This window comes from Equus quagga, chromosome 9 (genome assembly GCF_021613505.1).
Source record: "Equus quagga isolate Etosha38 chromosome 9, UCLA_HA_Equagga_1.0, whole genome shotgun sequence".
NCBI lineage: Eukaryota > Metazoa > Chordata > Mammalia > Perissodactyla > Equidae > Equus > Equus quagga.
Genome location: NC_060275.1, coordinates 28,115,891 through 28,128,484, shown reverse-complemented (window position 1 = coordinate 28,128,484; position 12,594 = coordinate 28,115,891). Strand labels below are relative to the sequence as shown.

Genomic DNA, 12,594 nt, shown 5'->3' with positions numbered 1-12,594 from the left:
TGCCTGTTAATTTATCATTTTCCCTAGACAATCCATTCTGTCTCGAAGGGGCGGCCACTTTCTCCCTTCTTATCAGTGAGATGGCATGCAGCATCTTTGTTTATTCAGTGCATCTCCTCTGAGGAGCGCCTTCCCTGGTCACTAGCATCACAGAGAGGACAAGAAGGAGGCAAGAAATAACAGCTCATCTGTGTCATTTGATGGGTAAATAAGCAACGAGAACAATAACAAATGTTGCATCTTTAATATTACCACTTAAAATAAGAGCCATGGAAGAAATGTTTAGCGAGCACAATTAGGGCTAATTTGACCCGCCTCGATTGTTGAGTATTCACAAGCTCAGGCCGAGGAGTCCAGAGGGAAACTAAATACTGAACACGGCCATTAAGGCAAATGCCATCTTTAGATGTCTATTTAACTTAATGGTAGTTTGTACAAATAAGATGTGAAAATTGTATGTGTGAAGCATGTTGAAACTCATCTTTTCCTTACTATTTGAAAAAGGTCTAGAAATTTCACTATCCCTCTTAAAAATCAGACACCTGGGATGACTAAACTCTGGATTAAAAACACCCCTAAAATCCTGATATTTAGAAGAAAGTATACGCTCCAGGAGATTTTTGCACTGGGAATGTGCAAAAATGTACCTGTGTAAACTCACCTTCCCATGTGAACTCTCCCCTGTCTGGTGTGGTATTTCTATAGAAGTGTATGCATGTGATGGAAGAGCTCAGGAGACATAACCCCAGCTCTTTCCACAATAACTCCATGCAGGTCCTGGGCTCCAGGGAGAAGCTGTGCTATCTGAGGTCTACCTTTGGGCTCATGCCTTGACTATCATCATCTTCTAGATCAACATTTCTTAAGAGTAGTCTGCCACAGGTCAGTAAGCATTATCCAAAAAATGGGATCTAGTGGTCTACTAAGTTCAGGAGATACTGAGTTAAGGACAGTTCAACTGGTTTCCCCCATGGTAGGACTTCTCAGTGTCTTTAAGATGCTATGTGTGTTGTGACTCTCCAAGAGAAGATATGAGAAAGCAGTGATTTCCACCCTTATTGGACTCCAGAATCCTTTCCTCAGGGAGCATCTCACAAGACCAGTGTTCATTTGAAAACCCTTTGGGAAATAGTGGTTTGCATGAACTCACTCTGATCTGATGATTGCATCTTTCATTGCAATCACATTCAGTCATGCTTGCAGACTTTTTAAATCTTTTGTAGCATTTTTGTGCCTACCAGCATCAAATTGTTTTGCCTGAAATTGCTTTTCTCCATACAGAACTTCACTATCCCATGCAATAATATCAAATCCATGATCCTGCACATGTGGTTGATATGGGATTCTGATACAACCAGGAAAGCACTGTGTGATGCAGAATTTGGTAGGTGCAATGGGGCAGGCACACGACTGACTGAGCAGGAGTTACTAGTCATGACCTTGCCCTTGCCCCATTCACACCTTACTCTGTTCCATCAGACGTAAATCACTTCCAAGCCAGCCTACCATGGCATTACTTTTTCTTCTTAATAGGGTGCAGGTTGATGTTTGAACTATAATTTTGAAACCAAATTTTAAAAAGTATAAAATTAATATACCCATGTTATAGAAAATTTGAGAAATAGAAAAAAACTACTCATAATTTCACCACTGTGACACAAATATTTTCATCTTTGTATACACTCTCTTGGTGAAAATAGTTTGGTTATTTGTTATCATTTGTTGCCTGTGTATCATCCTGTGTCATTTTTTCCCCCAAGAAGGAATTAATTTTATCATTTTAGCTATTTAGAAAACTAATACATGTTCATTAAACAAAATCACATTTCATATGCTTTGGTATTGCTTGAAAATGAACAGTCCCCTACAACTGTACACACACACACACACAACACACACACACACAGAAACAAAAATGTGATCATCCTATGGATGCATGTTATTTTTTTCTATGACCTGTTTTTCTTTTCTTTCACTTATATTGTAGACAACTTTGAAAATCTACCTAATCTCATATAGAATTACATAATTTATTTGACTTTGCTTTTTCTTGAGGGTTTTAATATGGCACCAGCCTTTTGCCCCTGCTCCTTCCGCCATGACTCGGCTCCCAGCTTGGCCCCAAGGCCACTGTGAGATGAGAATGCAGTTTTCCCTTTGGTGTTTGGCTGGATTAGGGCAGGTATCATCCCAAAGTTCTTCTGTCCTGGTAGCCCTCCTTTTCCCAGACCTTTGGCTAGGGAGAACGGGCTTTTGTCAGCGCGTGTTAGCAGGTTTCTGCAGCGCCCCACTGAGGGTATATGGGAGCCAAAGAGAAAACCCTGAGAATATTGCCATGTCATTCCTCAAGTCCTGAGATCCCAACCAGTCCTCCTCCTTCTTTCCACCTTTCAGTGTCCCCCTGTGTTTATCTGTTCCCTGATATCCAGGGATTTTGATTGTAAGAGGGTGGATGAGAGAGGAACGGGCTACTCCATCTTGGCCAGAAGTGCAAATCCTTTGCTCATATTTTCGATTCCCTCTTTTATCTCTTTATACATCTTTCACACAATTATTTTATCCTCTGTATCAGCAGAGTCTGTTGTTAGTTATTTCTGCTGGCTCTCATTCACGGTGGTTTGTTATATGTTTCGTAATTTTAGATGATGAGTTTGCATTTAACAAGGGGGACTCTATCTGTGGGAGTCTTGCATGTGTCCCTCCAGAGAAAATTTATGTTTGACTGTGTCAGACTTTGAACCACTTTAAGATAATTTCTCAGCTTGGGGTTTCTTCGACCATGCCAACAAGGGTAGGTCTGTGGTTCTGAATGATCAGTGATGACTTTTTCACATTTTCCCACCCCAAAGTGCAAGACAGACCAATTTCCTTGGTTCCTTCCATTGCCTGTGGGGAGGTTTTTCTAACCCACCCTTCCATAGAGGATGTACCCTCTGGTTCTTTTATGTGATGGGTCTTGACTCCCCTCTCATCTTGAATGGGCCCAAGGCTTTCTATGCTATCCCCCATGTAGACTTCCAAATCCAAACCTTTTTGTAACCAAGGGGCAAACACCCCCAAATTAGCCACAGCTTCAACTTCAACTGCCCTGTCTTGAGTTTTAGCTTCCTCTTCATTTTCAGTCTTTGAGAATTTTGGCACTGCTTCCTTGTGGACGCATTTCTTGTGTATTCAGAAAGTGTTTCCTGATTCATCAAGCTTTTTAACGGGCTTTATAGCAAGAGATTTCTGGATATCTAGTTCATCATTTTGCTGGAAACAGAACCTTCCTTTTTTTTTTTTCTCAATTATTGGTAATATATTTTCTGGCAAGAGTAATGGGAATATATCTTGTTTGTTGGTATTGTAGTAATTAGAAGTAATTTTCATTCTGTATTATAAAGCAATGATGTTCTTAACGTACTCATCAGTAGGACATAAACTGAACTGATTGCTCCAGACTCGCCTGCTAGATCCCCTTGTCTCATGCTTGGGAGCTCATCCCTCAGAATGAGAAGTGGAGTCTCTAGAGATGCGAGGCCCCACGTGGAGACTACAGCTTTCAGTTCATCTTCACAAGCACTGCTCACCCAAGTGAGTTGGATGAATCATCCTTTAAAATCATTGTTTCTCTTGTTTTCACTATAGATGAAAATAAAATGTTTTATTCCCATTGCCCAAGTTGATGCTGATGTTCTCTATTAATTAGAGCTAATGTTGATTATAAAATGCTAATTTTCAACAAAGCATATTCACCTTCATACTGGGCTTTAAGGAAGCAGGCCATTTGACATGAAGCCAATAGCCCTACACCAAAAGTTCATTCATCCATCCAAGTAGGATCTATTGAGTACCTATTGTGAGCATTCTGCATGATGGAGGGAGGGGGACCCTGAGACATATGGTCCACGGTCCTTGGCCTCTAGAAGCTGGCTATCTGATGGGACAATGGATGAGATATAAACACAAATAACTATGAAGTGAGGATATAGCCAGCACCATGTAACTGGTACAGACAATAAGTAGAATAAAATTGTATAGGGAAGAGGCAATTTTTTATGACAGATGTTTAAAAGAAAAAACAAAGGGAAAGGCTGTCTAAGGTAGACAGCACCCGGACTAGACCTGTAAAGATGACATGGCTCTTGGTAGACAAAGTAGAAGTTCCACGTAAAGAAAATGGCATAAGAAGCAGCTCAACTGGGATGGCAAAAGGTAGGTTCAGAGAAGGAAATGTAGGTAGGAGTCAGCTTATGCAGGGCTCCCTGTGGGAGACAAGGTAACCTTCTTTATTCATTGGCTCCTCGTCATCTGCCAAAGATTACTACAATTCCTTCATCTGCTCTTCAAGGATTGTTACGATCACTAGCTTCATGTTGCTACGGACATACTGGAAAGACTTTGCTTACAAAACCGAAGGCTGCTTTTCTCTTACCACGCTGAGAGAGTTTGAACTTAATGTTTAAACTATTGAATGAATGAACTAGAATTATGTTTGGTTTCCACATTCTGTAAAATTCGGAATGATCACTGTCCCCAGAACCATATGGTTTATCAGAGAAGACAGGCCGAGGGGCTGAGGAAGGGCCCTGAAGGTTTGGCGCAGGAGCCCAGTGCTCAGGTCAAGCCAAGGTAAACTGACCAGGTGGCCAGTGGGCACTGCCACCTTGTATATAGCAGTGGGCATAGGTCCAGTGGCCAGGCTCTGGGATCTGTGAGCCTTTGCTGTGTCACATGTCACTCTCACTAGTTGCTTTTGACCTTTGAGATGATGGAAGTACCAAATGACCAAAATAAGGGAGACATGAGAACAGAATAACTAGTCAAAAATCAAAGTGTAAGAGCTAACAGTGAGTGTTTTCTAGTTGCCACAGGTTAAATTTTTTTACAAGTATATTGGCATAAAGAATGATTCCTGGGTGCATTCCATTTGTCCTTTGTTTCCTCCCTTGTATGATTATATTATTATTGATGTCATTAAAAGTGCATTCATCAGGGCTGGCTGTCAGAGAGTTGCACTTGTTTTGTGCCCACAAGCAGTTCTGAGGTGAATCTCTTGCTTTAGGGCATTAGCTGATCAATACAGACATCTATAGTGAGGAATTGTTTTCCCACCTCCCTCTGCATGGCTCTACTTTCCTAGGGCATTCTGGGACATGGTCTTCCTTTCAGTCAGAAGTCACTCTGGATGGGATAGGGAGACCCAGAAGAAGGTGTCCCTACAAAGGAATCTTCCTTCTGCAATCCCCTGGCAGAGGGCAGCTGGTCCAAGGAAAGTCCTTGGAAGAATTACGGCAACTGCTCGCCTCTCCTAGCGCTGACACTTCTTCAGCTTATTCTCCCTTCCTTCCTGGTTTGCAGTCTGATCTCAAGTCTTCCTCTATCTTTGAAGTTCCCAGGACAACGTTCCTACAGTCCAAGGCCAAAACCTCCCTGTTATTGCCTTTCATTACCTGTAAGTAGGGAATTTGTCTTACTCATTTCTGCCTATTGGAGACTTAGCAGCGGCAATACGCCTGGCAGGTGGTCCATACTGCTGCACTGAACTGAATTTCCAAAATGTGAGTTTACTGATTTCGCTTCTTTCCCCTCTCTCCTTTCCTTCCCTACGCCCTTCACCGTCTCCTCCCACTAATCAGTCACAACCCTCTGCTAACTGTCTAGATTGACTCTGCACTCATTCGGAAACACTAGGTACTCTACCAATTTCATCTTCTTGGAGACATGTCTTCTAGAACCTTCTTACCAACTCCAAACTGAACCAGTTGTCCTCTGCCCCCAGTAGATAAGGAAACCTGGGACCTCACCTCCCCGTCCTGCAGATCTCCTTCTCGTTCTGTGCCCGAGACTCCGTCCTTGGGTCCATCTAGCCCTTTGGTTTGTTTACTCTCCCTTTGGTCCTCCAGGACTTTCCTGATAAAGGGTACACGGCAGGTATATTTTTTTAGGCTTTGCATGTTGAAAATATCTTTATTCTAATCTCCAACTTACTTGTTTGATCAAGATATGGATTTCTACATTGGAAATTATTTTTCCTCAGAACTTTGAAGGCATTGTTCTATTTTCTTTTAATCTCTCACATTGCTGATGAGAAGTCTTGCTCTTAATCCATTGTATGTAACCTGGTTTTCCTCTCTGGAAGCTCTTATGATCCTCTCTTCGTTCTCAGGGTTCTGAAATTTCACCGCGATGTGACGTGGGCTCTGCTTACAGACACTGCGCTGGCGTCACACCAATGACTGAGGCACAGGCTCCAGAGTCTCACTGTTTGGGTTCAAGTCCAGTGCCACCATTCACTAGCTTTCTGGCCTCAAGCAAGCTCCCGAACCTCTGAGCCTCAGTTTCCACATTTTAAAATGGAGATAATAGTAGTACCTACCTCACAGGGTTGTTGTGAGAGTTAAACGAATTAGGATCTGTAAAATGTTTAAAACAGTGCCTGCCACGTAGTGAGTGCTATTGAAGCATTAACCTTCACTAATATTTCAAATATGGAAAGTAACCTCCTAGAGGTCTGCAGTTTCCGTGACCCTGTGCCTGGAATGCGAATGTTGGCCTTGAGAGGGGGGGATGGTTGTGAAGGGGAAGAGGCGGCTGAGTCTCTGATGTGAGACCGAGAAAGAACAAGGTGGATGTACAACAGAATTAGGCTCATAAAGAAAAAAGCAAATGCGAAAAAGAAATAGGATAATTGTTATTGCTGGTAAGGCACCCCTGGACTAGGGATTCTCAGACCAGGATTGGAGGAATAATAGGTAAAGAGAAGACACAGTCTTTAAAGAAATCTGGTCACTCCAACTTAGGATTCAGATATGCTCCCCAGAAGGGTGTTTTCATTTTTCAATTTAAAAGGAAATATGACATAGATTCAAAATGAGAGTAAGAAAAATGGGGGGGATGCTTTAGAAATTCTCGGTGTCGTTATGAATGGGAAATATCTGATGATGACGTTTTCACTTATCAGAGGTTAAGCTGGACAAGCACAGGCACTTCCTAATTGATATACTAGAAAAACAAACAGATGTTTCCCTCCCTGGTAGGAACTTGAAATTTTAACACTAAAGATTTCACAGACTTACACTCAAAATGATCTATTGATAACAGGACTGGTAATTCAGGGTAATCAAAGAGTCCCAGGTAATGAGGGAAAGCTCTACTTTACATAATAATTCCAAATAATACATTTGGAATGAAAAAACTTTTTTAAATCACCATTTTTTTACTCTTGTGAAATAATTGATTCAAAGATCATTAACAGATGCTAAAACCACTAATTGAAAGGGGATGGGAAATGGGGGTATTCACATGATGCCGAAGTGTAGTCATGCGTCTCTTAACGACAGGGATATGTTCTGAGAAATGCATCGTTAGGTGATTTTGTCCCTGTGTGAATATCATAGCATGTGCTTACACAAACCCAGATGGTATAAGCAACTACATACCTAGGCTCTATGGTACTAATCTTCTGGGACCACCATCAAATATGCAGTCCATCATCAACCATAAAGCCGTTATGCAGCACATGACTGTATTGTACATAGGATACTTACTACTTGCAAAGAGATGTTTTCTTTACAGTGGAGAGATCCGTGGTCACCAGATGATCCCAGTAATTAAACATCACATTGCTAATAGTAAGACACCAACATGTGGATCCCGATGTAATGAATATGAAGAAACATCATCATCTATGAAATATACTTGCCAAAAATGTTTACCCTGATTCTAATTAAGCTTTTAGATCTAATGTCCATCTTAGAGGACAGGGGATAGAGGAACCAGCTACCTGATAGCATGAGGAAAATACCAGGTGAATCTAAATTGTTAGGACATTCTACAATTGGCCTTATCTTTTCAAAAAGGGGTGAGTATAAGGAGCCTGGCCTAAATTAAAAGAGATTTAAGAAACATAACCATATGTAATGCATAATCCTTGATTGGATTTTGGTGGGAAAAACTCTGAAAGATATTTTTGGGACAGAGAGATTTGAATATGGAATGAGCATTAGACGTATTATGCAATCAGTGTTAATTCTGTTAGGTGTCATAGTGGTATTGTAGCTATGTAAGAAAGTGTCCCTTATTTGGGAAAAGCATGCTGAAGCATTTAGGGGTGGGCTTTCATGATGTGACTTACTCTGGAATAATTTAGCTAGATAAATAGAAATGAAGCAGATATGGCAAAAAGTTAACTGTTGTTGAATCAAGATGGAACGTGCATGGAGATGGATATTCATTGTTTTATTCTACTTTTCTATGTGTTTGAAAATTTTATATTAAGAAATTTGGGCGAATGGCCTGCAGATGCAAAATTGCATAAACTTGGCTGATGGTGTTATGGGAGGAGCGGGAGTGAGTGTCTCAAAGGACCACTTTTGCATCGGGCACCCTGGAAGGAGCATCCGCTCTTTGAGTTCACCAGAGCAAAGGAGTGAGATGGTCATTCGCTCCAGAATGTATGCGAGTTTGAGGAGAATTAGTGTACCTCCCCGAGTACCCAAGTTATTGTCAGGAATAATTTACTCACTAGCAGGATCAGAGTGAATAATTCATGTTATGACTGCAATGGGAATGCTCATATGTTTGGTTGTTGTTAGCTGGATTTTTTTCCCCAAAATTAGGTGACCTAAAATTACCTCCTTTACATGAGGTGTTTTGGGGATATCTTTTCTTTTCTTTTTTTAACCACTTCTTTCTTCCAAACAACATGAAGTAACTGCCCTATCCACACAGGCACAGATGTAGACTAACAGTCAAAATGCAGAATTGCTTCCTGCAATGCTAAATTGTTCTTAAAATACAGTTGTTGCTTAGGAAGTGAGTTTACTGCCCCAACTGAACCCTCTGTTTCTGATGTAATTTCAGGGAGCTGGACTGCGCCATGTTACGCCGCCTGGAGAAGAGGATTCTGGTTGATCTCCCCAGCCGGGAGGCCAGGCAGGCCATGATCCACCACTGGCTGCCCCCTGTGAGCAAGAGCAGAGCCCTGGAACTGCGCACAGAGCTGGAGTACAGTGTGCTGAGCCGGGTAAGCTGCCTGGATCTGCGGGCCAAGCGGCCACACACGGCAGTCTTCTAGGCCAGCTCTTCTCATAAGCTGTTTGGAGCATCTTCCTTGAGTCACTTAGAAAAGATCCAAGCTGCCCAGCAATGCAATGGGCCTCTTGTTCCAGAAAGAGTGAGCTTTGTCACTTGGAAACAACCAAGCAGAGGGAAACAACGTGATGTAGTGGGCATAGCATAGGGCTTAGACCCAGACAACCCACGGTCAAATCCTGGCCCTGCCCCTCATTAGCTGTGTGGCCTCAGGACAGTCACTTACTCTCTGAGCCTCGGCTTCTTCATCTGTAAAATGGGTAACAGAAATGCCACAAAGGATTGCTGTGATGACTAAATGAAAGTCTTCCACAAACGGAAAAGCCCTAGGTACATGTCTTATTCCCATTGTCCCTGGACACTTGAACCTGATGTTCTCTGAGGTTCCTCAAAGGCAGGTGTGATGTTATTTACAAGAACAAAAGTGTCTACCAAGTTTGATCATCCTGATTTGGGCACGAGGGGCCCATTAGGCTAACTTGGGTGGTCTAGGCCTTCCCCAGCATCTTCCAACATACATTTGGATGGTGTTAGGAAGTGATTTATTGCCCAGCTTCACAGGTCATCCAAATGTGTTAGCAGTCTCTCTTCCCCCAAGCATAACATACCTGGGAATCTCTGTATGGTGTTCATGGGGGCTAGGTAGAGAATCCAAACAGGGGCTCTGAGGCTGGGTCCTGGCTACAAGAATGTAATCCCACCAGCATTCTGCCTGCTAACCAACGGCTGGGGTTGTGGCTGTTTCAGGAGACTGAGGGCTACTCGGGCTCAGACATTAAGCTAGTCTGCAGGGAAGCAGCCATGCGGCCTGTGAGGAAGATCTTTCACGCACTTGAAAATCACCAGTCAGGTATGCTGGGATCACAGCAACGGGGCACTGGGAGAAATTGTTTAAAAAAAAAAAATCCAACTTCCACCAGCAGAGGGAGCCTGGCTCCTGTTCTTAACGGCTCTTTACACTTAGAACATTGGTCAAATCGTCTCTCTTGCACTCAACTCATTCCTCCTCTGGTGTTCTGATTTGGATTGACTTTGCCTCCAGATGATAAACTCCTGAGAGCTTGAGCTTTTATTTCTCTGGCACACTATGACGCTGCGCTGGATCCATTTGAGGCAATATATAAATATTAAATAATACTTGAATAATGATACATTTAAGTCACATTTTTGTCGGGGCTTCAGGGGCCGAGTTGCACATTAAAGAAATTTTTTCCTAGCCCTCTTTAGTCTTGCCTTTTGCTGCATTAACCATTAAGAATGCTGCATTATGCATTGTCTGGAAAGAAGGTCTATTAGCATTTCAAGAGCATTGATCACCATGAGGTCAATTGTTGTGCTGTTACTCTTTCTTTTTATCTAGAGAGCAGCAATTTACCTGGGATCCAGCTGGATACAGTGACCACTGCCGACTTTCTGGATGTGTTAGCTCACACCAAGCCTTCAGCAAAGAATCTGACTCAGAGATACTCAGCCTGGCAAAGTGAGTTCGAGTCTGTTTGAAATCACATTTACCCTGACCCGGCCACAAAGACAACCATAGAGGCCTCCTGGTTTATTAGTGTAAGGGAAAGAAGAACATGATTGGAATAGACAAAAGAAACTTATTCTTGAAGACTGGATAAAGTTGGACAACTGGATTGTTAACATGAGATATTTTGGCTAATTTTTCATGACTGATGCCAGCAAAATATGAAGATTTCAATTACAGGTACATGTGCCAGTAGGTCAGGCAACGGAGACTTTTCTCACAATTAGACTCCATAAAATTTTCACGAACAATTTCTTGTAGTGTTCCTCATTTGTGAACTGGTCTTTTCATTTGAAGAAAAAGATGTATGTAGTTAGGAAAGTTGTGTTGGAATGCACAGGGTGGTTCTCAGTTGGGGAGCCGATTAGAAGCTAAGCTTGGGGGCCGGCCCCGGGGCCGGCGGCCCAGGGTTTTGCTGGTTCGGATCCTGGGCGCTGACATGGCACCGCTCATCAGGCCATGCTGAGGCAGTGTCCCACGTGCCATAACTAGAAGGACCCACAACTAGAATACACAACTATGGAGTGGAGGGATTTGGGGAGAAAAAGCAGAAAGGAAAAAAAAAAGATTGGCAAGAGTTGTTAGCTCAGGTGCCAATCTTTAAAAAAAAAAAAAAAGCAGCTAAGCTTGACAGACCATCTGACCAGCTCACAGTTCAAGGCTGGATGAGGATGGGAGCAGAGAAGCAAAATACTCTGTTTCTTTTGACAATATTCTGACTCTCATCAGCTCTCCCTAATTCTGACCCTACCAGACTAGGCTCCACTAGGAAATGTCACTGACAGATCTCTAGAGATGAGCGTTTTGAGTCTAGAGTTAACAGCAATGGTGACTAGCACACCACCAGCACCAGCTACCAGCTTGTTTTAAGTTCTGGCCCCTAATAACATCTTTTAACTCTCCACATTTCACGTCCCTTGTGCTCTGGCCCTCCTTTCCATTGCCACAGCTCCTTGTTGGATCCAAAGCTTAGGATGGGGTACCTGAGCTTCTACAACAGTCATCCTGAGTATTCTCTGCTTTAGGCTCCTCCTCATCTCCTTATGGGGTTACAAATAGCCAGAAGCATCTCCCTCAGAAACCCACAATCTGAGGCATCTACTTTCAACTCCTGATAAATTTTGAAGGCTTCCATTAAGTAATGCCACTCCTCTCCCCAACTAGAACTTAGCTATGGTAAGTCACCTTTTCTCTTTCTTGCCTTGTTTTCTTCATCCTTGCAAGGCAGACTCCTCCAGAGGAGAAAAAATTCCAGGAAAAGAGACATTTTGGATAGGTAAATATTCCAAAGGATTTTACCCTTTTAAGGTAAACAAAGTATTTTCGGGGTACTAACTATTTTGAGCAGAATACTCTCAAATGCCTTTTGAAATGTCATTTCATGGAAAATGAAGTCAAATTAAAAATATACCTTATATAATCAATTTAAAATAAAAAGATATTTCATCTTAGTGTATGCTAAACAAACCTTTCCGTGATCATCAGGTATTACCCTATGCAGCAAGAGTGATACGGTAGACTTACAGATCTCTAAATGGCCTCAGACAGCTGTACTGGTCAATTCCCAACATCTGCTTTCTGTGCTTTTGGGTTCTTTTCTTTGTTAGGCTTTCAGCTGACATTTCTTGTAGCTGTGAGTTCATTGGCTCGTGGCCACTACCATCGTAATTTCATAAAATCTCAATGGGATGGAACCTCAACTGTTGTTGCTAATTTGCTGTGGTTGGAAAGCAGGTAAGTTTGCCTTGTATGCGTACTTAAGAGCAAACAGGTAAAGGGGCAGAGGAGACGCTCCTGTGGATAGCGTGCTTTGTGACAACACATTTGGGCCCTTTTAACTTACTGCCCAGCCAGCCCTGGTGGTCTAGTGGTTAAGATTTGGCATTTCCACCATGACCCAGGTTCGCTCCTGGGTCAAGGAACCACATCACCTGTCCGTCGGGTGTCATACTGTGGCAGCTGCATGTTGCTATGATGCTGAAAGCTACGCC

At 42.5% G+C, this 12,594-nt stretch overlaps 1 protein-coding gene across 2 annotated transcripts in view; it reads left to right on the top strand.

The window, feature by feature from the left end:
- KATNAL2 (katanin catalytic subunit A1 like 2) overlaps positions 1–10,979 on the top strand; it is a 78,894-nt gene extending 67,915 nt beyond the window's left edge. Inside the window, exons 14-16 of one of the 2 annotated variants that reach the window (XM_046672056.1) lie at positions 8,845–9,007; positions 9,823–9,925; positions 10,436–10,979. In XM_046672056.1, coding sequence (XP_046528012.1) covers positions 8,845–9,007; positions 9,823–9,925; positions 10,436–10,575 — 406 coding nt within the window. In that variant the 3' untranslated portion in view covers positions 10,576–10,979. The remainder of the gene's footprint in view (positions 1–8,844; positions 9,008–9,822; positions 9,926–10,435) is intronic. The other variant, XM_046672057.1, reaches the window with a different exon arrangement.
- Positions 10,980–12,594: the final 1,615 nt, after the last annotated feature.